Source organism: Stenella coeruleoalba (genome assembly GCF_951394435.1).
Source record: "Stenella coeruleoalba genome assembly, chromosome: 4".
Classification (NCBI taxonomy): domain Eukaryota; kingdom Metazoa; phylum Chordata; class Mammalia; order Artiodactyla; family Delphinidae; genus Stenella; species Stenella coeruleoalba.
Window position 1 is genome coordinate 125,867,879 of NC_137149.1, and position 25,818 is coordinate 125,893,696.

At 38.0% G+C, this 25,818-nt stretch overlaps 2 protein-coding genes across 3 annotated transcripts in view; one reads left to right on the top strand and one right to left on the bottom strand.

Moving 5' to 3' along the window:
- Window positions 1–6,346, top strand: part of OTUD4 (OTU deubiquitinase 4) — a 41,368-nt gene extending 35,022 nt beyond the window's left edge. For both annotated transcript variants that reach the window (XM_079921136.1, XM_079921137.1), the window contains exon 21: window positions 1,326–6,346. In XM_079921136.1, the coding sequence (XP_079777262.1) occupies window positions 1,326–2,537 (1,212 nt within the window). In that variant the 3' untranslated portion in view covers window positions 2,538–6,346. The remainder of the gene's footprint in view (window positions 1–1,325) is intronic.
- A 1,110-nt stretch (window positions 6,347–7,456) lies between these two features.
- ABCE1 (ATP binding cassette subfamily E member 1) overlaps window positions 7,457–25,818 on the bottom strand; it is a 37,644-nt gene continuing 19,282 nt past the window's right edge. The window contains exons 11-18 of the mRNA XM_079921138.1: window positions 25,221–25,442; window positions 24,152–24,211; window positions 23,994–24,052; window positions 22,606–22,716; window positions 22,372–22,514; window positions 22,134–22,256; window positions 12,362–12,473; window positions 7,457–10,793 (exon numbers count right to left, since the gene is read on the bottom strand). Of these exons, the coding sequence (XP_079777264.1) occupies window positions 10,746–10,793; window positions 12,362–12,473; window positions 22,134–22,256; window positions 22,372–22,514; window positions 22,606–22,716; window positions 23,994–24,052; window positions 24,152–24,211; window positions 25,221–25,442 (878 nt within the window). The 3' untranslated portion in view covers window positions 7,457–10,745. The remainder of the gene's footprint in view (window positions 10,794–12,361; window positions 12,474–22,133; window positions 22,257–22,371; window positions 22,515–22,605; window positions 22,717–23,993; window positions 24,053–24,151; window positions 24,212–25,220; window positions 25,443–25,818) is intronic.

The following is a 25,818-nucleotide window of genomic DNA, read 5'->3' on the forward strand; positions in this document are numbered from 1 at the left end:
TTACTAAATCTCATTAATTTAAGAAGTAACATTTTCAGTACCATATAGTTTGTTTTTGGTGGTGATTGCAGCTCCAGTATTTGCTTGCTTTTTCTTTTAATTGGCAGTGGTTTAACCCTGTGAGTATATTCGGGAAACAGCCTAGTGGAAGTGCTCCTGTGAGGAATTAGGTGAAAGGGCTGGGTTTGAAATTCTGCTCCTGCACTTCTTATCTGTATGGCCCTGGGCAAGTCATTGAGGGTGTCTGAGCCTGGCTGTCTTCATTTATGGAACGGGGAGGATGCTCTTCTTCTGTCTGCCTCAGTTGCTTGAAAGGCTGAGAGGAGGCCACCCGTGGAAGGTGGAGCTCACTAGCAGAGCAGAGCTCCCTGTGGGAGGTGATCAGCCTGGAGATGGCTTGTCTTAGAAAGGGCTGGAGAACTCTCTTCTCGTCAGTGCGGTGTTGTCTGCTGTCTTGGATTCGTTTCTGTGGCTTCTAGACTGTTAATACATGAAATGAGGTGCCCTACTGTGTGTGGCCTATGGACCAGTTCATAAAAGGAGACTTGATTAATTTCTCCATCTGCTGCATTCATGCGTAGTTTATATTTATCTAGTTAATGTTGGCTGTAGCTGATTGGTTAATTAGCCAGTTGTCTGGTAAATTTTTCTTCGTGTTTTGGTGTTTAGCTGAACCTCTTGCAGGGGAAGGATTTGGAGTACTTCATCTTCGGTATTTATCCTTATCTGACTAGAGGTCTGACTTTAATCCTTGCAGTTGGATTGCTCTGGGACCTCCTCTGACTGTGGAGTCCAAATGTTGGGGGTCACCTCCTTCTGTAACAGCGTTTTCATGGTAGAACACGTCTAGACTAGGTAACTAGTTGGCACGGGGTCACACACTGAGTTAGTGGTAGAGCCAGAACATGAATGAATGCAGGTTAAGCTAAACAGCCAGTGATCGAGAGACCGGAAGTTGGAGGCTCAAGTGCTTGATTGATGGTGGTGGTTTCTGAGATCTGTATCACCCCAGATCACTTCTGTGCAGTTAGATCTAAAGGATGGAATTAATGATCATGATAATCTGTAGGTGGGTTCATTACTCTGTCTCCTTTCAGACCTCTGTAGCGGGACTTGGAGTTGGTTTCAGGGTAGGAGCAAGGAATGGAGTCTCATAGCCGTGACTCAATTTTGTAATTCCTTTGCATGTTGTGTATCAGAGTGATCTAGTATTTGGACTGCAGTTTATGGTCTTTGCAGGCATGAGAAACTTGTCTTGAGCCCACTTTGAACTTCTCCCCGCCCCCCGTATTGTTTATCTTACTGGTTTTCTTTGTCTTTTGTAGGCATATAGTTGCCCTATGTGGGCCCCGCATTCTTACCTGTACCCTCTGCACCAGGCCTACCTGGCAGCCTGCAGGATGTACCCAAAGGTCCCTGTCCCCGTGTACCCTCAAAACCCTTGGTTCCAAGAAGCTCCGTCTGCTCAGAATGAAAGTGACTGTGCCTGTCCGGACGCGCACTTCCCCGTGCAGCCTGAGGCCAGTGTTAACGGTCAGATGCCACAGGCAGAGATTGGACCGCCGACGTTTTCTTCAACCCTGGTTATCCCTCCGTCTCAGGTGTCTGAAAGTCATGGACAGTTGTCTTATCAGGCCGACCTGGAATCTGAAAACTCTGGGCAGCTTCTTCACGCTGAATATGAAGAGTCGCTGAGCGGCAAGAACATGTTCCCGCAGCCATCTTTTGGACCGAACCCATTCTTAGGCCCGGTTCCCATCGCACCTCCTTTCTTTCCTCATGTTTGGTATGGGTACCCTTTTCAGGGATTCATAGAAAATCCAGTAATGAGGCAGAATATTGTTCTGCCCTCTGATGAGAAAGGAGAATTGGATCTGCCCCTGGAAAATCTGGATCTTTCTAAAGAATGTGCTTCAGTTTCAGCAGCAGACGAGTTTCCCGAGGCTGGAGGTGAAGACACCCATCCTCTCCCTGAAGCCAGTGTGAGCGAGCACGGAGGCCAGGTGGAGCAGTCATCCCAGACACCTAAGTCAGAGCTGGCGCTGGCTCCCGTCCCTCCTGTAGCAGAGGGAAAGGCTCGTCTTCCCACTCCGGTCCTAAACAGAGAGAGAGAAGCTGTGCCTGTTGAACCTGAGCCTAAAAGGACCATTCCGAGTCTGAAAGAAAAACCAGAAAAAGTGAAAGACCCTAAGACTGCTGCCGACGCGGTCAGTGGGGCCAGCTCTGTGGACAACAGGGTGCCGAGACCAAAAGAAGAGAGCTCAGAGGATGAAAGCGAGGTGTCTGACATCCTGAGAAGTGGTCGATCCAAGCAGTTCTATAATCAGACTTACGGAGGCAGGAAGTACAAAAGTGATTGGGGCTATTCTGGTAGGGGGGGCTACCCTCATGTGAGAGGGGAGGAGTCCTGGAAAGGGCAGCCAAGCAGGAGCCGAGATGAAGGTTATCAGTACCATCGGAATGCCAGAGGACGGCCCTACAGGGGGGATAGGAGGAGGTCAGGGCTGGGAGACGGCCATCGCGGACAGCACACTTGATGGTGTTGCTGCGGCATTTTAGAGCAGAAGCCCTTTCTTAGGTGGAATGTTTCTGAAGTCTCTGAAAAAAATAACATTAAAATAAAAACCCAAATTGGAACTCTCTCCTCCCCTCCCCCTTTACCCTCACTCATTCTGGACAAGAGATTTTTGGATATGCGTTTAAGGGGGCAGGTGAATTCCTGGTGTTGCCATTTTTCTTCGTTCAAAATCTGTCTATTTATCGGGTGACTGCCCCCATAAAAAGTAAGAAATAAGTTTGTTAAAGTATTTTTTATAAACAGCTTAATATAAAACATTATAGATTTAGTGTTTGATTTTTTTCCTTATATAAGTTTAATTTTCAAATGTTGGAAACGTGTGCTTTATAGTGTTTACTAAAGTGACAAAATACATCATTTGACACACTATAGATTCCAAAACATAACATTGCACCAAATAGAAATGTATATTTTATTATGCAATGCCTTAGTCATAAACTGGGCTCAAACAATTCTTAGCCTAAAACACTGTTGTCTTTTGAAATGCTTCCAACCCAAAGGCCTTTCATCTCAATATCTGTCAAACTTGAATAATGTCTTCTCTTTAATATTACACATAAGGCAGCCTATTAACCTGTGTCTTAGAAATGTTGTATATAGTTCTTTTAATATTCATAGGGTATATTTTTGAATTTTGGTGAGTATTTGTTGAACTTGAGATTGCATACAAGAATAGATGTTTAAGAAATAATAGGAAATCTAATGAAATGGCTGTTTCCACCAAGAATTCTTAGCACTGGTGTAAATATCATGGTGCCTACTCGAAAGAAATGTAGATGCTATGCATTTTGAAAATAATCTGCATCTGTTAAAACTGCAGAAGTTTTTTAATGCCACTTTAACACTAATGCACTGACAGATTTAAATATTTTGTGAGAAGAAATGTTAAAAATTTTTAGCTTGACAGGTTTCTATAGAGTTACTGTGTTTCATTTTTCCCTTTGCACCGCACTCAGTTATGTGTACCACTTTACATTTGCATGTTCAATTTGTCACGGCTGGAACTATTGTACAAAAAAGGATGATTGTGACTTTGAGTTCTTCTAGAGGATGCTGCTAGACAGTGGATTTGTTTGCATTTAATAGCTTGTCACCCCTTCGGTAACATGTCTCTGATTCTGCTTCCTTCCAGTCTCTTGCAGTATTCACTAGACTTTCCCTTTGCATGTTGCACTCTTTTCCCATTTGGAGATTTGATTCTCTGAATTAACACAGTATTCATTCATCTGTGTTACTATATAAAAATAACTGTAGCTTATATTTCTTATTTGTACATACCAATGTGAAGTTCTACCCTTTTTTATGTTCTGCTTTGATCAGGAAGTTTTGAGTGCTATGCAAATAATGTAGTAATTTCTCTTTGCATGCCATGTGTAATATACCTAGCCAAAAGTAGATTTTTTTTTTTTAAAGCAATTACTTTAAAAGCAAATACAATTCACTTGAATTTGACAAACTGAAGCAGATGAGTTTTCTGGGTTCTCTGATAACCTACGGGAATGTTTGGATGCCAGCTAGGCTCAGTGAATCTCCACTGTACTGTAATAATGGTTATTTACCTCTGTGTTGTTTTAATTACCTAATGTCTTTGTAACTGCTGATTTGAGTAGTGATTAGTGTGTAGATGTTTTGTAACATAGGATTTTAGAGAGCACTTTGAAAGATAACATTTTATTATGATGGTGCTAGGTAAAAATTTGTAAAGACTGGGATGGTTGTGTGGAAAAGAAAAAAATTCTTGAGAGAACCTGTTGAAAGGAATTTCTGTTGTCACCTTCTAAGCTAGAACAACTGGGGAAGGTACTGCTTAAGCAATTTTTTTCTTAGTTAACATCAGCAGTTGTTACGGAATGAGAAGATGAGAGGGTCCTCCACTTTCAGCTCATGCTTGTATATGTAGGATTAGCTTACCTGATAATTTTAATGAAAATTACATTAGATATAATGACCAGATTTTAAAGTTCAATGTGAGTTTGATCTCAGGAGTCCAAAAGAAATCGCTATTTCCTGTCTCCTTTGTTTTATTGACTGGGATTTGATCGTCCCAGTTTCTTCTCGAAATGTTTAAAAATTGGATAGGAAAGAATACTGTTTATTTCTTCATTGTCGCTCTGTCTTACCTCAGTTGAGTAACAGAATACTCTGTAGTTCCTGAAGGAAATGCCGATTTGCTTCCTGTTTCCCATACTTACCTCCAGGACATGATGGAAACAGTGCTGAAAGAGAACTTTAGCAGTTGGTACTTTACTCAGTGACCTCTGGAATAAGAATAAAAGAACTGACTTTGGATTATTAGTTTTAAAATTATCTGTCTTTACGTGAAGGTCAGTTTTGTTTTTTTTTCCTTTAGGCTTGTTATCAATATGTTAGTCCAGGGGTTTTGCCTTATGCTGAGGTCACACTAGGGCCAAGAAAGCTTTTGTCCTCCTTCGTTTTAACTGAGTCGTATGGTATGTTGACATGAGATAAAATGTTTCAGAGAAAAGCAAAAGCTTAGAAGTGAGAATCATTTGTATTTTGAGTTGGAAATTATGGAACTTACTCTATTATGATACACATTTTGAAGAACAAATGTTTAGAATGACCAAAGCTCACCTGTTCTTTTCATTTTAGTTGCTTTTGCTAAACTTGATTCCAGCCCCTTTCCTTTTAGCATTGTGTATATTTCTCTTCTTCATTTCCTCTCAGATAAATCTTCAATTCTTGCTCCACATACCTGTTGGTGGCAGGATGCTAGCATCTGTGTGGTCCTCATCCTGTTTCCTGGTAACCTGTATGTTCATTTTCATGGCTGACCTAAGCTCAGACCCTGCCTTGGCCTGGCAGGAGTAGGTTTTCCCTACTGATACTTTATCGTATTTGATGCAGACTGTATATATTCTTGCAGTGTGTTTCCTTTGTGACTCAAGGTTGAATAATGCCTGTGAACTGCAAACTTGCTTATGATTGACTTGGTGCAATAAAGTTCCTTTCTAACCATTTCTGGTTTAGAAAACATTCAGCCATCCTAGAAACTAGCAATATTTATTTATGCCTCATTTATTTTACCTTAGTCTTTCACTTATGGGTACTAAGCAAGGTCCATTTTAGTGTAGCTGAAGAGACTACATATTTGCATATTTGGCTACACTATTTCTGTTTACTGTATTTTGCTTCCTATTTAATGTCTAAATGCTATTGTGTTGTTTCCAATCTTAATGGCTCAGTTCCAGTGTATCAATTTCAAAGAACTAAGGTTTTGCTACTAGTGGCAGCCACTTACTCTCCCACTAATTGGGATTTCCCACTAATTTAGGTTTTTTCCTCCCCTGAAATACAAATTTTAGAAAAATCCTACAAGAGGGATGGGTGCATGTCTTAATGCTGGGAAACAGCGACTTTGGGGTTGAATTTACTTGAATGGATTAAAAATTGCATTGTTACAGAGCTAGAAAAAAATTTATGTATGAAAAATGATAATAGCCTTACACTGAGTACAAATAATACTTAAAGCATGTGAAGATGTGATCATTTGTGATGTTACTTGTAAAAAAAAAGTATATATACATCTTTTGAAGTGTTGAAAGGAAAATAGTACTTTATATTCTTTATCATATCACTTTTTGTAAGTGTTGAATATATTCCTGTTTATTTTTCTATGTTCTGTTTTGTAGCCTTAAGAAGTGTTTCAAACATATCTGAATGTATAAAATAAGAGTAAATGCCCTACATGGTGTGATGCTGCATTATATATAAAACTGTGTGCATATATTAAATTTTGTCCCTTGATTCTGCTTGTGATTCTTTGGCTCTAGGGCTTTAACTGGGTAATATAGCATATAAACCTTAAGAGAAGTTTAAGTAAACTCCTAAAATTAAGAGTTGTTTGCCATGGTTTTTACCCAGTCAGAAAATCTAGTGTGTGTGCAATTAAACACCACCCGGGCTTTATCATCTGTGAGGTAAGTGCTGTTCTTTTCCCTACGGTACATGTATAATAAAACGGGGGTCACGCAACTAGTAAGTGGTAGAATTTGAATTTGAACCTAGCTGAGTGGTTTGAGAGCTAGTCCTGTCATTTTTCTCAGCAGTCAATAAATGAAATGGGGATGTGTAGAATAAGAATAATTTATAAATGACTCCGTTTTTTTAAGTTAAATAAAACACAAAGTTTTATTTGAAAACGGAGGTAGCAAGTATACTTAAATACTTTGAAAATCCAAGTTTCTTAAGGCTGTATTTCTTCGTTAAATCAAGTCGCCTAAGAATATTGCTAGTCAATACTCATTTAACCTACTCTGGACTTTCTCCGAGTGGCTTTCTCAGGAAGCAGAGCCTGGAACAAAGGCTTCATTCAGCACAGGGTTTGAGAGACAGGTGACTTAGGTGCAGGGGCAGCAAGCTGGGAGGGGGTATCCCAAGCCCTATAGGCCAGTTTGGGGCTGCCCGAGAAGGTGAGTGAACTATCACAGAACCTTGAAGGGATCAGAAGGAGAAAGGAAGGAGGAAAAGGGGGAAGCATTTCTCTGTTAGCTGTGTTGAGTGCCAGCACCTCTTCCCACGGAGTTGATAGGGAAGAAAGCAAGATGTCTGCTGATAATGGCTGAAGCCCTTGCAGAACTGGCCACTCGATGTGGATGGATAAGGTGAGACCAGCTGAGCAGTGGGCCACAAGAAGTGTCCCATGCCGGGTTTCTTTAAAAGTTTTCAGAGAAAAGCAGAATGGTCTACTTTTCAGTTTAAGTATATTTGTTTTACTTTCACTTGTTGACTCAAGTGCAGGTCTAGGGAATGATATGAGGATGTAAATAAACTGCAAAAGAGAAAGTAAACACAACTTCCCTTCACGGACCATAATTTATAAGCTTTTCCAAAAGTGAATCATGCACTCCTCAGAATAGTGAAGCTACAGTTGTTGGTATGAACATCAAGAGTTTTCTAGATCCTCCGAGTTCAAAAAATTCTGTAAGCTAGTTTCATTTTTAAAAAATAAATTTATTTATCTTTGGCTACGTTGGGTGTTCGTTGCTGCGCGCAGGCTTTCCCTAGTTTGCGGTGAGCAGGGTCTACTCTGTGTTGCGGTGCACGGGCTTCTCATTGCGCTGGCTTCCCTTGTGGAGCACGGGCTCTAGGAGTGCAGGCTTAGTAGTTGTGGCACATGGCCTTATTAGTTGCTCCGCAGCACGTGGGATCTTCCTGGACCAGGGCTCCAATCTGTGTTCCCTGCATTGGCAGGTGGATTCTTAACTACTGTGCCACCAGGCAGGTCCACTAGTTTCTTTTAAATGAAAACCTTGGTTTTGGGTTAAACGCCTTTGGGTAGAGTAAGAAACAAAGTAATGCTATGCCTATCTAGGGATGTGCCTGTTACTGTGTAACTTAGTTCTTTGCAATTTTCTATGATATGTTCAGAAATCAGGAGCCAAAAATGGAGACCAGAAACCAGAGGGCACAGACATGAAGCGACACTAATGCTCTGCTCCACGAGAAGGGACAGATGGTCATTTTTGCCAGTCTCATTAGCTGAAAACTTGTAGATACAGGAGACAGACTTGGGCACATGCAGGGTTGGGAGCTGGAACTATCCACTACAATCTGCCTGTATTACCCTTTCCTCTCACTAAGCTCTTCAGTGCGCATGCTGACTTGTCTCTGACCTGTGTTCTGGTTCACATGGATTTTCTTACCATTTTTATCATTACAGGTGCTCCTTTCCCTGGGAGCTGCCTCCTTCATGTAGCTCCCACCCAGAACTATTTCTCTTCTGAACCACGTGGTGCTCACAATACACCAGGCACTGGGGTTGAGGGCTTGACATATGTGTATCTAAATGAATGAGTGAAATTACAGAACCAACTAAGTAGTTATCCATTCTTTCTACAGAAACAAAGAACCTCTATGTAGATTCATTCCTTCGATACAGTAGGCAAACGAATGCCAGACACCAAACTGTACATTGAATCTGTAAGCGAGAGAAAGCACTGGACGACTTCAAGATGCTATGGTGTAAAATCAGGTTAACTTAAATTACATACATACACTTTTTGTAAAGACTGCTGCACACTAGGTTGACTATAAACAATTTATATGTACAAAATTTAAATTCAAAAGGTAATGGCTGTATAATATATGTCTCCTTTATTCCCTGTTCTTAACCATCAAGTTATCCTTCCCAAAAGCATTAACTTTCTTGAGTATCCTTTTGTGTATTTTAGTATTTTGTACATTTTCATATAAACAGTGGTGTATTATAATAAATTATGTTGCACCATGCTTTTTTGCTTAGAGATTTTTTCTAATCAGGATATACTGAGCAGTTTCATTCTTTTCAAAAGCTAACATCTGCATTCATGTATTTGAGTTGGTAACAGATTTTATAAAAAAAAACCTTTTCCTTGTGTTAACAGTTTTAAGTCCTTTTCTACTGCTATACAAAATTTTAAGTAACATGTAAATCTGTTTTAAAATTTTCATTTACATGCAAAATAATACAATTGATACATATTTTATCAGCAGTAAGTAGAAAGAACTGTGCTCTTATAATACAAATATTTTAAGGACATAATACAGAATCAGTAAATAAAAACAGCGTTTGTCTTATTTTATTCGATACATTTGAAATAATGATTCACAAATTTAACCTATCTTTAAAAATAGGCAATACTTATTTTAGTATAATCCCATTTATGTACAAAACAAACCCTTTACATATTCACAGTTAAGTGCACAGAAAAAAGCATGAAAGGATATATATTATTAAACATAAACACTGGTAACATTTGGGAGAGTAAAATAAAGGGAAATCATAACTCTATTCCATATATTTCTGTAATATTTGAAAATTTCACAACAGACATGTATTTATGGATTACTCAGATAAAGCAATATTTTTAAAAGGCCTAATGGGGCTTAGTTAAACCATACTTTCTATCCACTGTTTGCATATTAATTAAAGCTTCTATTGTTTCAAGAAGCTCTAAAAGTTTGTTCAATAATTTCTAATTTTCCTAAACTCTTTTCCTCACTTGTAGTATAAGTTAGTTCCAGCTCAGCGCATTAGGCAGAAGTATAATTGAAAGTGGTTTTACACTACAGGTATCCCACTGTTCAAGAAATTTGGATAAGTCTTTAGAACTCCAGCTACACACTATCCAAAACTAAGAAAAAAAAGTCAAATAATATCCTTTATATCCAAACCTGGAAATGAATATATTTGGTACCAAGGGATACTCTGTATTGCTATCTGGGGACCGCTTTGCGTTAATGTTGCCTTTAGGTAAGTGGCTCACAGTCCTTGGCTGCCCATCAGAAATCTCTGGAAGTTTAAAAATACACAGATGCTTAGGGACCAACTAAAGATTTTGAACCTGTACTGTATTTTTAAAGGAAACAAATATTCTTTAAAATGCTTTTTCCAAAATCTTGATCAGTGATTACATAAAGGTATGTTTATAGAATGACATTACCTTGAGAATAATTACAGAATATAGAATCTTATGAAATGCTACATCTAATTCAGAGTAAAGTTAGGATTTATTTTTTGGGGGGGGGGGGGGTGTTGAAATGATTTTTTTGCTAAAGATATTCAAAAGCACCAAAAACATTGTCAACAATGCTTAAGTCGGTAATAGTCTTTTCCCAGCAGTGGTGTTCTGTGGCAGATAATCTTCCTTTGAAAGTCTAAACACATTGACAATTTAATGCAAAGACTGAAAACAAATATATATAATCCTGATGTTTATTTATCAAATTTCATCAGTGGCATCATCGACCGTCTTTTAAAATAAGGGCAGTTTCATTATAGTGGCATACCTGGCAAACCATGTAAGTACAGAAACCTTTTTCAAGATTTTTAAAAGGGGGCAACACTGCTCAGCATTTGGTACCTGTACAGCTACTGAATATCTTCCCATACATCATGAAAACTTGGAGGTAATTTGTATAGCCTGAAATGTCTTCATTTTAGAATGTTACGCACAAAAAGGGCCTTATCATCAAGAACAGAAAAGTGGCATTTGCCGTATTCAGACTACAATTTAAAACACAACTGGCTTTATGTTACAGTAAGTAAATTATACTTCAATCTCCAGAGCATGTGGGACATAAAACCTGATCTAAGTTTTATATGACAAAAATCCCAGTAAATGTTTCTTTTAATAAATGGCTTATCGATATTCTCAGATTCACTCTAATCATCCAAGAAAAAGTAGTTTCCACTCTTCTTTTGTTCTACATCCTAAAAAATAAAATAGAGAAGCAATAAAAATCAACACCATTCTCCTATATGTAAGGGTAGGGTAGACTTTCACCTGCAGAATTACTTAGCAGTGTTTCTAAGTGTCTATACAACCTCTCTGCACTCACTGGCTGCTTCTGGATATGCCTGGTTCCACTACTTAAAGGCAAGATTACTATCTCTGCTACCCATCCCTACTGCCTGGACAACCTTCCTGCTGCACACCTCACACAAAATTCCATTACATAAAATACTTAAACATATAAAATTTTGTTATATAAAATACTGCTTCCAGAAAAACTATTAAATTCCATTTTCATCATTTTAACTTTAAGCTTCTGGTAAAAAGGTATCACTGTCAGTTTGAGAACTGCCTATTACACAAAAAGTATATAAAAATAATTTTTCCCAGCACTGTTTACAGACTGGCCAGTAATGATCCAACTACCTACTTGCCTAGCTGCTTGCTCCCTTATTAGGACTGAGGTATGACTGTCTAGGATGAGTGGATATACAGAAAATGATAAGTGTACCTGGGGACTGATCTAAGTCTCTACCCAAGAAAACTACAACACAAAGTGTTTGTAATGCTTCAGAAGAAATTCTTATGAAAATTAAGCTGTGCATAATAAGTGTTCTAACATTTAGTTCCTCTCTTCTGCTTAATATGCTTTTCAAAACTGAGAAAACTCTTCAAATTTAATTTAAAACTTGCCATTTCATTATCCTGGCCAGAGAGTAAACATTTATAAACAAAATATACAGTGAAGGCTAAAGGCACCCAGATATTATGTTAGATGCTTAAGAATACATGATGTGCACCATGTCTCTGCCTTCTAAGAGGACACATTTTAGTAGCGAAGCTAGAGGAGTACAAATATGAAAGGACAGTATGTGTAACATACTTCTAAAGCTTCTAAGTATTAAGGAGGATGGCTAGAGGGCCATGAAATGTAAGCAGCATTTTAAAGAAGCACTGCAGGGATACCAGAAACACAGAAATGCTTTTTTAGCATTCATTTTTCTTTTTTTGAGAGATGAAGAAATGACTTATCTTCTAAAAAACACACATTTCACAGACTGTATCAAGTGTAGGGTGCAAAATTATTTTACATACTACAAAGAAAAAACAACCACTGACAAAATGTTTTTTCATTGTTTAGGATTTAATGCTCATTGAAGAAGTCTGTTTAGACTCTTAAAATATGTATTTTAATCATGTGTTGCTCTTCTGCGTGCACAAAAAGAAAATGTGTAAGAAATATTAAGGTATTTGTAAAAACTTCTGTTTCAAGTGTAATCTTTCTGAAGACATTAAATGGCAAACTCAACAGAAGCAGTACAACAGTGGGTGCAACTCAAACAGACAATGCAGCAATGGCAGCTACATCACAACTGCTGCCTATCAGACTGAAGTATACCATCAGATACTGAAATGTGAAAAACATGAATCTTAGAATTAATGAAATGACATAAGATTTTAATGACACAGCCTTCCATTTAAAACATGCTTTTCAGTTATTTACACTGAGAAGTTATCTGTGATTTAAGGTAATTTTTCTACATACCTTAATTGAATTGAGTTTGTTTATTCTTGGCCTATAGTTGTTTGGATCTCTTCTAAATGTAATTTCAAGCTGAGACAAAAATTTATTCATGCCAGCCAAAAGTGTCTGAGGACTAGGGGAAAAATAAAATCTATCAGTTGTGATTGAATTTTACCCCCCCAGTTTAATTACTTTTTTAGGATGAAGAGTATTACGAATCACTGTTCCCTCTAATTCCCCAATCATAAGTCATCTGGATAACAGTATAGTCACAGTACATTATAAAGTCTATATTCAGAAATGTCTTTGCTTGGACTATGTAGTTTGTTTGGCTATATTTTTATGCAAAACAAACACAGTTTAAAGTGCTTCTGATCTGGAAAGAAAGTCAGCGAGAAGTACTGCTTTAGAAAAATAATGTAAGAATTTCAAATCTAAGATATTTAGGGGAGAAGAGAATTTAACAGAAAAGGTAATATTTATGTTAGAAATTAGGCACAAAGCAATATGTACAACATAATGGTGTTTAGTAGTAACACCTTTTAAAATTTCTATACTTTATTCATCTTTTCTCACCCAAACTAGTTCTTAAATCATGTTAAGTCATATCATACATGTGGAATTTTAAGCATTTTGTAAATACAAAGGGAGAATCACTATTTGAATAGCTTTATATAGTCTAAAAAATTTCCCTAACTCTCAAAGAAGTTATGTTATTTTCAGTAATTGATACATAAATTTTAAATAGAAAAAAAAAGAATTCTAAGAAGTTTAGTACTTCTATTCCTTGGATGAATTATTCAAATAGCAAATCCATTCCTCCCTAAACCAGCAAACATTGTTGGTATCACATGAACTTGCTGTTTTTACAGGTCAAATGGCTGAATATCAGGAATTTCATACAGTTCAACCTAATAAGGTTTCAGCACTAAAAGTGTAAAAAATTTCTCATAAAAAAAAATTTCCCATAAACTAGTGTGAAAGTTCTTTATATTACAAGTACTCTCAATCAAGCCAATAAGGAAAAATGAGAGAAAAAGGGGACGGAGGAGGTAAAATCATTCATTTTTAACCCTGCTGTACATTAATACCAGATATCTAGGGTGTAGTGAGCTTTACCACTAGCGGTGTAAATGGGGCAAATCATGCATCCAAATAATGAAACAGACAAAATTGAACCTGAAAGAAAAGGTGAGGGGCCCAAAGCTCCACATACTTATTCCCCTGGGTCAGGAGTTTACCATAGTCTAAAAAACGCTATTCTACCCAGGGCCATCCAGTACCGAATATGAATAATCTTGGGAGTTACAAAATCACTTCTAGAATTTCTGGTTATCTCTTTCCTTATTAAAAATGAAAACAGTATGACTAATGTCTATATGTTGATTGGAAATTTTAAAATAATTTTCTGGGGAGATTCAAGATGGCAGAGAGTAGGTGGACGTGGAGTTGATCTCTCTCCACGGATGCATCAGGAATACATCCATAGATGCAACAATTCTCACAGAACACCAGCCAAAAACTAGCAGAAGACCTTGGACACCGGAAAGGAGTATAAAGATTCCTGCATAACCGGGTAGGATGGAAAAAAAGAAGGGAGAAGGAGAAGAGGAAGCCGGATGGGACTGCATCCTGGGGCAGGAGAACTGAAGCAGAGGAGAGATTCCCGAATTTGGGGAAACCTCCTCTATGACGGGGAAATTGATTGGGACAGAAGGGAAGCATCTGAGGCTGCTGGAAGAGGGTGAAGCTGCTGATCCATAGCAGACAGGACAGAGTAAGAAATACACAGATGGCCCATACAGTGGCCCTACGTGACCCAGACTGGGACGTGTGTTCACAGGTGTGCAAGGGGGCTGGGAGCTGGTGTGTGGGGACTGGAAAACAGGCCCAGAGCAAAAGTGCTGTTGGCTGTGGGAAGACGGACCAAGGGGACAGGAGGGAAGAAATCCGCAGCAGGGAATGCCTATGGAGGAAGACTGCACTGCCATGGAAGCAGGGCACTACTGCTGAGTCCCACGCAGGGCCATTATTGTAACCTCTCTCTCCCCACATATCGCTGCCTGCCAACAACAATAAAAGAAGCCCGCTCAGGGCTGGCTCTTGTGTGCTGGCTGTGAGATATAAAAAAGCCCCCTCAGAGCTGGCCCTCATGTGCCTGCTGCCAGGTGTCGGAAAAACCCCGGCCAGGGCTGGCTCTCAGGTGCCTTACGCTGGGCGCCGGAAAAGGCCCTCACTAGGGCCATATCTCTTGAACCCATGGCCGCCGGCTCCCCTGTGCATTTGGTGCCGCTGGGGCTCCCGTGATCCAAGCAGTCATACCACCTCTGCACCCGGTCCTCACAGGGCCAGACCCAAGAGCTCCAAGGCAGCCTCACGACCAGACTCCTGCAGGCAGACCACACGCAGAGGTGGGGATAAAACCAAAGCTGAACCCCAGGGACGGGGCAACTAAGGAAGAGGATGGAAAATCTATCCACTGGCAGCACAAGCTGCAGATTAAATCCCCACGATCAGCTAGGAAGACCCTGCGTCTATGGAACATCTGAGTAGACCGATGAGTGTTCCCACAAATGAAAACAGTCCAGCTTTGGCAACTGTGGACTTTGGGGGCAGCACACGCAGGAACTGGGCCACATCAGAGCTGGAGGGGTCCCCAGGCCCACAGAAGGTCCAGAGACCAGCCCAGAGACAGAGGAGGGGTTCCTGGGGAGGTGGAGGGGGGCTGTGGCTCACGGTGTGAGCAAGGACCCTGACAGCGGAGACCCCAGGGAAACAATTATTACTATTAATTTTATTATGTTTTGATTCATTCTGTTGTTGGTTCTAGCTTCTTATTTTGTTCTTGGCTTGCTTTACTTTCTTTTTTTGTTTTGTTATTTTAGATTTTTATTTAGTCTTTTGGGATCTCTGTGTTTTATAACATATTTTTATCTTTTTTTGGTATATATTTATATTTTTACTTTGCTTTTCTGTTGGTCTGTGTTCTTGTCCCGAATTTTTTTCTTCAATATATATGTTTAATATTTCCATTTCTTCTTTGCTTTTCTGTTGTCCTATGTTTTTCCCTTTTTATTTTACTATTTTCTAAATCATTTTTATAGGTTTGTTCGGTTTCCTTGCTTTATTATTCAGTGGGCACACTGCTTTCCTTTTGTTTTTAGGTTATGTGTTTTTGTTAGTATTAATCCTAATTGTTTGATTTCATTTTTGAATTGTGCTATTTGTCTGGTTTTTCTCTTGCTTTTTTTGTTTTATTTGGCTGTTTTGGTTTCTTTTACATGTGTGTGTGTTTCCGTGCTTCTGGTTTTTTTTGTTTGATTTTGTTTTTACCATTTCTCCAGGGTTTCGTTTGTCTTTTTTTTTAAATACGTTTTCTATTTTGTCTTTTTTATATTTCTGTTTCTACACTGATTTTCTGTTGTCTTCTTTCCCCTTTTTCTTTGTTTTTTTAATATCATTTTTGTCAGTTTGTTTTGTTTCTTTGCTTCATTCTTCAGTTGGCACTCTGCTTTGTTTTGGGTTTTTGTCAACTTTCTTCTTAATTGTTGATTTTGTTCTTGGGTTCTTTTGTTTGTCTGGTTGTTCTCTTCCTATTTGATTTACTTGGCTCTGTTTTGTTTCTTTTGTGTGTGTGCATGTTTCCTTGTTTCTGTTTCTGTTTGATTATACTTCTTACCATGTCTGGGGTTTTGCTAGTCTTTTTTTTTTTAAATCCCCTTTATTGCCAGGACAACCGACTTGTGGGGTCTTGGTCCCTTGAACAAAAGTCGGTTCTGAGGCTCTGGATTGAGAGCAACGAGTCCAGGATGCTGGACCACTACAAAATTCCCAGCCCCAGGGAAGATTAATCTCTGAGAGCTCTCACGGAGGCCTCTATCTGAATCCAAGACCCGGCTTCACCCAACTGCCAGCAGCTCCCAGTACTGGACGCCTCACAACAAACAACAAGACAGGAACACAAACCCACCCATCAGCACACAGATTACCTAAACTCATACTAAGCTCACAAACACCCCAAAACATACCACCTGACACAGCCCTACTCATCAGAGGGAAAAGACTCAGCTTCACCCACCAGAACGCAGGCACCAGTCCCTCCCATCAGGAAGCCTACACAAGACACTGGACCAACCACACCACTGGACAGAGAACAGAAGGAAGAGGAACTACGACCCTGTAGCCGAGGGAAAGGAGACCTCAAATAGTGTAAATTAGACAAAATGAGAAGACACAGAAGTATCTTACAGGCAAAGGAGCCATCTAAAAACCCACAAGACCAAATAAATGAAAAGGAAATAGGCAAACTACTTAAAAAAGAATTCAGAATAATGACAGTAAAGATGATCCAAACTGCTGGACACCGAAACAAGAAACATTTAAAAAGGACCTAGAAGAACTAAGGAGCAAACAAACAGTAATGAACAACACAACAACTGAAATTAAAAACACTCTAGAAGGAATCAATAGCAGAATAACTGAGGCAGAAGAATGGATAAGTGACCTGAAGACAAAATGGTGGAAATAACTGCCGAGGAGCAGAGTAAAGAAAAAGAATGAAAGGAAGACAATCTCAGAGACCTCTAGGACAACACTAAATGCACCAACATCCGATTTATAGGGGTCCCAGAAAAAGAAAAGAAAAAGGGTCTGAGAAAATATTCTAAGAGATTGTAGTTGAAAACTTCCCTAACATGGAAAAGGAAATAGTTACCCAAGTCCAGGAAGCACAGAGTCCCATAGAGGATAAACCCAAGGAGAAACACACCAAGACACATATTGATCAAACTAACAAAAATTAAATTCAAAGAAAAAATATTAAAAGCAGCTAGAGTAAAACAAAAAATAACATACAAAGGAATCCCCATAAGGTTGTGAGCTGATTTTTCAGCAGAAACTCTACAGGCCAGAAGGGAGTGGTAGGATATACTTAAAGTGATGAAACAGTAAAACCTACAACCAAGATTATTCTACCCAGCAAGGATCTTATTCAGATTCAACAGAGAAGTCAAAAGCTTTACAGACAAGCAAAAGTTAAAAGAATTCAGCACCACGAAACCAGCTTTGCAGCAAATGCTAAAGAAACTTTTCTAAGCAAGAAATAAAAAAGAAGAAAAAGACCCACAAACAAACCCCCAAACAATTAAGAAAATGGTAATAGGAACATACATATCGATAATAATCTTGAATGTAAATGGATTAAATGCCCCAACTAAATGACACAGCCTGGCTGAATGGATACAAAACAAGACCCATATATGCTGTCTACAAGAGAGCCGCTTCAGACCTAGGGACACATACTGACTGAAAGAGAAGGGATGGAAAAAGATATTACATACAAATGGAAATCAAAAGAAAGCTGGAGTAGCAATACTCGTATCAGTTAAAATAGACATTAAAATAAAGACTGTTGGGGCTTCCCTGATGGCGCAGTGGTTGAGAGTCCGCCTGCCAATGCAGGGGACACGGGTTCGTGCCCCGGTCCAGGAAGATCCCACATGCCATGGAGCGGCTGGGCCCGTGAGCCATGGCTGCTGAGCCTGCGCGTCCGGAGCCTGTGCTCCACCACGGGAGAGGCCACAACAATGACGGGCCCGCGTACCGCAAAAAAAATTAAAAATAAGAAAATAAATAAAGACTGTTACAACAGATAGAGAGGGACACCACATAATGATCAAAGGATCAATCCTAGAAGAAGATATAACAGTTATAAATGTTTATGCACCCAACACAGGAACACCTCAATACATAAGGCAAATGCTAACAACCATGCAAGGAGAAATTGACAGTAACACAATAATAGTAAGGGACTTTAACACCCCACTTATACCAACGGACAGATCATCCAAACAAAAATAAATAAGGAAACATGAGCTTTAAACGACACATTAGACCAGATGAACATAATTGAAATTTATAGGTCATTCCATCCAAAAACAAAGGAATACACTTTCTTCTCAAGTGCACACGGAATGTTCTGCAGGACAGACCACATCTTGGGTCACAAATCAAGCCTTGGTAAATTTAAGAAAACTGAAATCATATGAAGCATCTTTTCTGACCACAATGCTAGGAGACTAGATATCAATTACAGGGGAAAAAAACTGTAAAAAATACAAACACATGGAGGCTAAACAATACGCTAGTAAACAACCAAGAGATCACTGAAGAAATCAAAAAGGAAATCAAAAAATAGCTAGAAACAAATGACAATGAAAGCACGATGACCCAAAACCTATGGGATGGAGCAAAAGCAGTTCTAAGAGGGAAGTTTATAGCAATACAATCCTACCTCAAGAAACAAGAAAAATATCAAATAAACAACCTACCCTTACACCTAAAGCAATTAGAGAAAGAAGAACAAAAAACCCCAAAATGAGCAGAAGTAAAGAAATCATCAAGATCAGATCAGAAATAAATGAAAAAGAAATGAAGGAAAAAACAGCAAAGAGCAATAAAACTAAAAGCTGGTTCGTTGAGAAGATAAACTGATAAACCATTAGCCAGACTCATCAGGAAAAAAAGGGAGTAGACTCAAGTCAACAGAATTAGAAGTGAAAAAGGAGAAGTAACAACTGACAACACAGAAATACAAAGGATCATGAGAGACTACTACAAGCAACTATATGCCAATAAAATGGACAACCTGGATGAAATGGACAAATTCTTAGAAAAGTACAACCTTCTAAGACTGAACCAGGAAGAAATAGAATACATGAACAGACCAATCACAAGTACTGATAGTGAAACTGATTAAAAATCCTCCAACAGCGGGGTTCCCTGGTGGCACAGTGGCTGAGAGTCCACCTGCTGATGCAGGGGAAACGGGTTTGTGCCCTGGTCTGGGAAGATCCCACATGGCACGCCTGCGCTCCACAACGGGAGAGGCCACAACAGTGAGCTGCCCGCGTAACACACCAACAACAACAAAAAATCCTCCAACAAACAAAAGCCCAAGGCCAGATGGCTTCACAGGCAAATTCTATCAAACACTTAGAGAAGAGCTAACACCTATCCTTCTCAAACTCTTCCAAAATATAGCAGAGGGGGCAACACTCTCAAACTCACTGTTTGAGGTCACCATCACCCTGATACCAAAACCAGACAAAGATGTCACAAAAGAAGAAAATTACAAGCCAATATCACTTATGAGCATAGATGCAAAAATCCTCAACAAAATACCAGCAAACAGAATCCAACAGCACACTAAAGGATCATACACCATGATCAAGTGGGGTTTATCTCAGGAATGCAAGGATTCTTCAACATACACAAATCAATCAATGTGAAACACCATCTTAACAAACTGAAGGATAAAAACCATATGATCATCTCAATAGATGCAGAAAAAGCTTCTGACAAAATTCAACACCCATTTATGATAAAAACTCTCCAGAAAGTGGGCATAGAGGGAACCTACCTCAACATAATAAAAGCCATATATGACAAACCCACAGCAAACATCATTCTCTATGGCGAAAAACTGAAACCATTTCCACTAAGATCAGGAACAAGACAAGGGTGCCCACTCTCACCACTATTATTCAACATAACATAGTTTTGGATGTTTTAGCCACAGCAATCAGAGAAGAAAAAGAAATAAAAGGAATCCAAATTGGAAAAGAAGAAGTAAAACTGTCACTGTTTGCAGGTAACATAACACTATACATAGAAAATCTTAAAGATGCCACCAGAAAACTACTAGAGCTAATCAATGAATTTGGTAAAGTAGCAGGATAGAAAATTAATGCACAGAAATCTCTTGCATTCCTGTACACTAACAATGAAAAATCAGAAAGAGAAATCAAGGAAAGACTCCCACTTACCATCGCAACAAAAAGAATACCTAGGAATAAACCTACCTAAGCAGGCAAAAGACCTGTACGCAGAAAAGTACAAGACACTGATGAAAGAAATCGAAGATACAAAACAGATGGAGAGATATACCATGTTCTTGGATTGGAAGAATCAACATTGTGAAAATGACTACACTATCCAAAGCAATCTACAGATTCAATGCAATCCCCATCAAATTACCAATGGCATTTTCCACAGAACTAGAACAAAAAATTTCACAAGTTGTATGGAAACACAAAAGACCCCGAGTAGCCAAAGCAATCAAGAAAGAAAAACGGAGCTGGAGGAATCAGGCTCCCTGACTTCAGACTATACTACAAAGCTACAGTAATCAAGACACTATGGTACTGGCACAAAAACAGAAATATAGATCAATGGTACAGGATAGAAAGCCCAGAGATAAACCCACGCACATATGGTCACCTTATCTTTGACAAAGGAGACAAGAATATATGATGGAGAAAAGCAGCCTCTTCAATAAGCGGAGCTGGGAAAACTGGATAGCTGCATGTAAAAGAATGAAATTAGAACACTTCCTAACACCATACACAGAAAGAAACTCAAAACGGATTAAAGACCTAAATGTAAGGCCAGACACTATAAAACTCTTAGAGGAAAACATACGAAGAACACTCCATGACATAAATCACAGCAAGGTCCTTTTTGACCCACCTCCTAGAGAAATGGAAATAAAAACAAAAATAAACAAATGGGACCTAATGAAACTTAAAAGCTTTTGCACAGCAGAGGAAACCATAAACAAGACAAAAAGACAACTCTCAGAATGGGAGAAAATATTTGTAAACGAAGCAACTGACAAGGATTAATCTCCAAAATATACAAGCAGCTCATGTAGCTCAGTATCAGAAAAACAAACAACCCAATCCAAAAATGGGCAGAAGACCTAAATAGACATTTCTCCAAAGACATACAGATTGTCAACAAACACATGAAAAGATGCTTAACATCACTAATTATTAGAGAAATGCAAATCAAAACCACAATCAGGAATCACCTCACACCAGTCAGAATGGCTATCATCAAAAAATCTACAAACAATAAATTCTGGAGAGGGTGTGGAGAAAAGGGAATCCTCTTGCACTGTTGGTGGGATTGTAAATTGATGCAGCCACTATAGAGAACAGCATAGAGGTTCCTTAAAAACCTAAAAATAGTACTACCATATGACCCAGCAATCCCACTACTGGGCATATACCCTGAGAAAACCATAATTCAAAAAGATTCATGTAAATATTCCTGCAATGAACACTGTGGTACAACTGCCAGGATATGGAAGCAATCTAAATGTCCATAGACAGATGAATGGATAAAGAAGATGTGGCACATATATATCATGGAATATTACTCAGCCATAAAAAGGAACAAAACTGAGTTATTTGTAATGAGGTGGATGGACCTAGAGTCTGTCGTACAGTGAAGTCACAAAGAGAAAAACACATACTGTATGCTAATGCACATATATGGAATCTAAAAAAACGTTAATGATGAACCTAGTGGCAGGACAGGAATAAAGACACAGACGTAGAGAACGGACTTAAGGACATAGTGGGGGGAAAAGGAAGCTGGGACGAAGTGAGAGAGTAGCACTGACATATATACACTACCAAATGTAAAATGGATGGCCAGTGGGAAGCTGCTGCATAGCACAGGGAGATCAGTTTGATGCTTTGAGATGACCTAGAGGGGTGCGATAGGGAGGACGGGGGGGAGGCTCAAGAGGGAGGGGATATATGTATACTTATAGCTGATTCAGTTTGTTGTACAACAAACTGTTTTACAACAGAAACTAACACAACATTGTAAAGCAATTATACTCCAACAAAGATTAAAAAAAAAAGAGCCAGCCAACTTGAAATAAATAACTAAATAAAGTAAGTTTCTAAGTGTTGGAACTTAGTTTAGAAAATAGTTTTACCTGTTTGCAAGTGTGTTCTTAGATGGAACACCATCAAAAACAATGACTCGATCTGCTAGATAGGTGGCCATGATGAAGTCATGTTCCACAACAAAGGCTGTCTTCTTAGCATGGAGTATGAAACTAAAACACATGATTTTGAAAAGCTTTATATCATCATATTCAAACACTATATTAAGCACTTTTGTCTGCCACTACACACGACCACAGGTAATACTCTTTATGAGTGGGACATTACCGTTTGACAACTCGAGCAGCCATCAATCTTTGCTCAGAATCCAAATATGCAGATGGTTCGTCAATTAAATAGACATCAGCAGGTTTGCCCAAACAAAGAGCTAAAGCTACTCGCTGCAGTTCACCACCAGATAATGTTTGCACCTATTTGCAAAAGAAGTTCAGTAAACCATGTAGAGACATTCAAAGTTTAAAATAATAAAATGATAAAACAACAAAAATTATTTTAGAGTACCTCTTGATCGATGATGTTTTCAATTTGCAGAGGCTTCATTACATCAGTCACAAATTGTGGATGAGTGTAAGCATCTCTGATCTTTTCATGTAGTAGCTGGCGAACACTTCCCTTATTTAATGGAAAAATGGAATTATTTAACGGAAAAGTATAGTATTTAATGGAAAAGTATTGAAATTTTATTTCAGTATAGAACTACTCTAATTTTGAATCTTGAGAAAGTTAAGCTACACAGCAAAAGTATATCAATTTGCCACCAGCAGATATCGATAGTATTTAGATGCTTATCCATCAGCTATGACATGTTTTGAGACTTTAAAAATTAAAAACCCACCATGTCCAAGTTAAAAAAAAAAACCAAAATCTTAAAATTTGAAAGTAGTAAATGATAAATGTTTCAGGGAAGAAATCATTAGAGACTAGGAATACTTCTAAAGGTCAATATGGGTATCAACTAATCTTAGGCAATCTGTGAGCTAACACAAAATGCACGATAATATGACAGGGATAAATTTAAGATGTCTTTTAACTTGTTATTTGAGAAGAGGGCTGAGTTTGAGAACTTAAAAGCTAAGCTTATAGAAAGTATCAATGATAAAATTTTCATTGTAAGCCACGCCGTCTCAAATATTCCCAACATGAGTGAGTACTGAGCATAGATACTGTAATTAATAAGTTCATTACAACACCTGCAGAAATCAAAGGAGGTTAATTTCATGTTTTAAGGCTCATCCATATTGTAACATGTATCAGTGTTTTATTTCTTTTTATGACAGAATAACAGTGGTTCTACCATTTTTCATTCCCACCAGCAACGTATGAGGTTCTAATTTCTCTGCATCCTCAGCAATACTTGTTATTGTCTTTCTGCTTTAAGTCATTCTAATGGATGTTATGTGGTCTCTCAATGTGGTTTTGATTTGCATTTCCCTAATGACTAACGATGCTGTGCATCTTTTCATGTGTTTATTGGCTATCTGTATATTTTCTTTGGAAAAATGTCTATTCAAATCCTTTGCCCATTTAAAAATTGAGCTGTAACAGTTCTTTATATATTCTGGATACTAGTATCTTATTAAATATATGATTTGCAAATAACTTCTCCAGTCCTGTGGGTAACTTTTCACTTTCTTGATGTCATCTGCAGCACCAAAACACATTAAGTTTCTGAAGATTTATTTTGGAAAAAGATGCCAAACAGACTTAAGAGTTTTCTAGTAGTGGAAATGAATAAAGAACTGTAGTAGTCCTAAGATCTTCCTTAGCCACCTTATTACACCTGTACAGAAACTAATTTAGAGAAAATTTTTGATATAGTGTAAGATTAATGCTCTAGGTATATACACATATAAACTCTTCTTCAATAACAAAATAACAGAATAACTCACGGTTGATTTGGGACTGATTTTCTGTGGCTTATAACTGACATTTAAAACTGGTACTTCCCCTGCAAAGTAATACAAATAAATAAGACACTGAAAACGGCCCAGATCTTCAAAGTTTACTATGTGGAACAGAGTAAAAAGACTCAATATTACAACAGTACCTCCTTCATCAGGTTTAAGTCTCCCAGCAAGCATTCTGATAAACGTCGTTTTACCAGTACCTGGCAACAACACAACATACAAGAAATTGACTTGAAAGATGCTTCACATTTACAGTAAATCACTAATGTACTACTGGGTTTTAACTGAGAAATTAGTTTTGAACAAATACACTGACACTACTGAATTCTGAAGGTTATATAGAAAAATACTTGAACTTTCATGATTCTTCTCTCAAGTATCATTCTAAACTAATTAGGAGGAATATAGACTAAAGTTTATGACAGCCATTTTAACAAACGGTGGTCTATAAAGTCTTGGGTTAGTTCTTGAAAGACTTATTTAGCTAAAATATCAATGCACACAATTTACTGTTAAGACAGGACAATAATTGTTATGGTTGATACCATCATCATAAAGGCCAGTTACATGAAATATTTAATTGCAACCAAGCTCAAAATTCCTGTTAACTAAAAACTGATACATTGCAACAATCTTCATAAAATTTTTTTCTTCTACAGTTTTGTAAGCTGTAAGTACACAATTCAAATCTTTTTCTAAAAATCATGAAAGCCATACCAGATATTTGGCACTCAAATTCATCTCGTAACTATGTTTATGACGATAATGTATTACTAAAAAGTGTTGGTAATACAACTATTTACAAAGTTAGATTAGCCTAAATTTAAATTAAGAAAGGTTCCAAGTGGAGGAATGCAAGAAAAACATTTTAAACTAGACTGCTTCAGAACTATCAATTTATCCTTTCCTTCCTAGTCAGTTTCTAAGATGAATAAGTGCTATTCATATCAATTTATACATAGAAAAACCAGCTTAGAAAAAATCTTATTCTCACTGAAGGTTATGAAAACAAAATAAGAAATATGAACTCGATTAAATGACAGATTAAATCATATGTTGTCACAAAATGTGAACTACACTGAGAAATGTAGGAATTCAATCCAGCTCCCAGAACTATAACTGAGTCAAAGTTTTTCATGGAGTAATTAACACTCAGTTACTGGATAAACAGAACAAACTTCCGAATATCACAAAATAAGGAAAACTTACCATTTTCACCCAACATCACCATGATTTCAGAATCTGTAAACTCTCCAGCTACAATTGCTAGCTCAAACTCTCCCATCTTTTTCTTCATTCCAGGATATTTATACATACACATCTTTTTAACTTCTTCTTCATTTGCTGTCTCAGCTACTTTAAAAACAAGTGATGCATCTCTGAATCTCAAGTTTTCTGTTGGAACGTAGCCATCCAAAAAAATGTTTATGCCTGTTGGAAAGTCATTGAAATAAATTAGTAAAGATCACTTAAAGACTAAACTTTTTCCACAAAAATAAATGATCATGTAAAAGCCAAAACCCTAGGCTCTCTTGTGAGCAATCTATGCATAGATTTAAATTTCTGTGGATTTATAGCATGCAGTGTGACAACAGTGTTTCATGTACCTAATGCCAAGTTTAAGTAATTCATGTATGCCTATATACACAAAGCATAACTTTTCATTATTACGTGATTTTTATAAGATTTTTTCCATCAGATTTTATGTGAAAGCCTATGATGCCATTTCTTCTGTATTTTAAAATAAAAAATTGTAATTTTTCTCTATAAAATGATAAGTAGGTAAAATGGAATATTTTCAGATTGA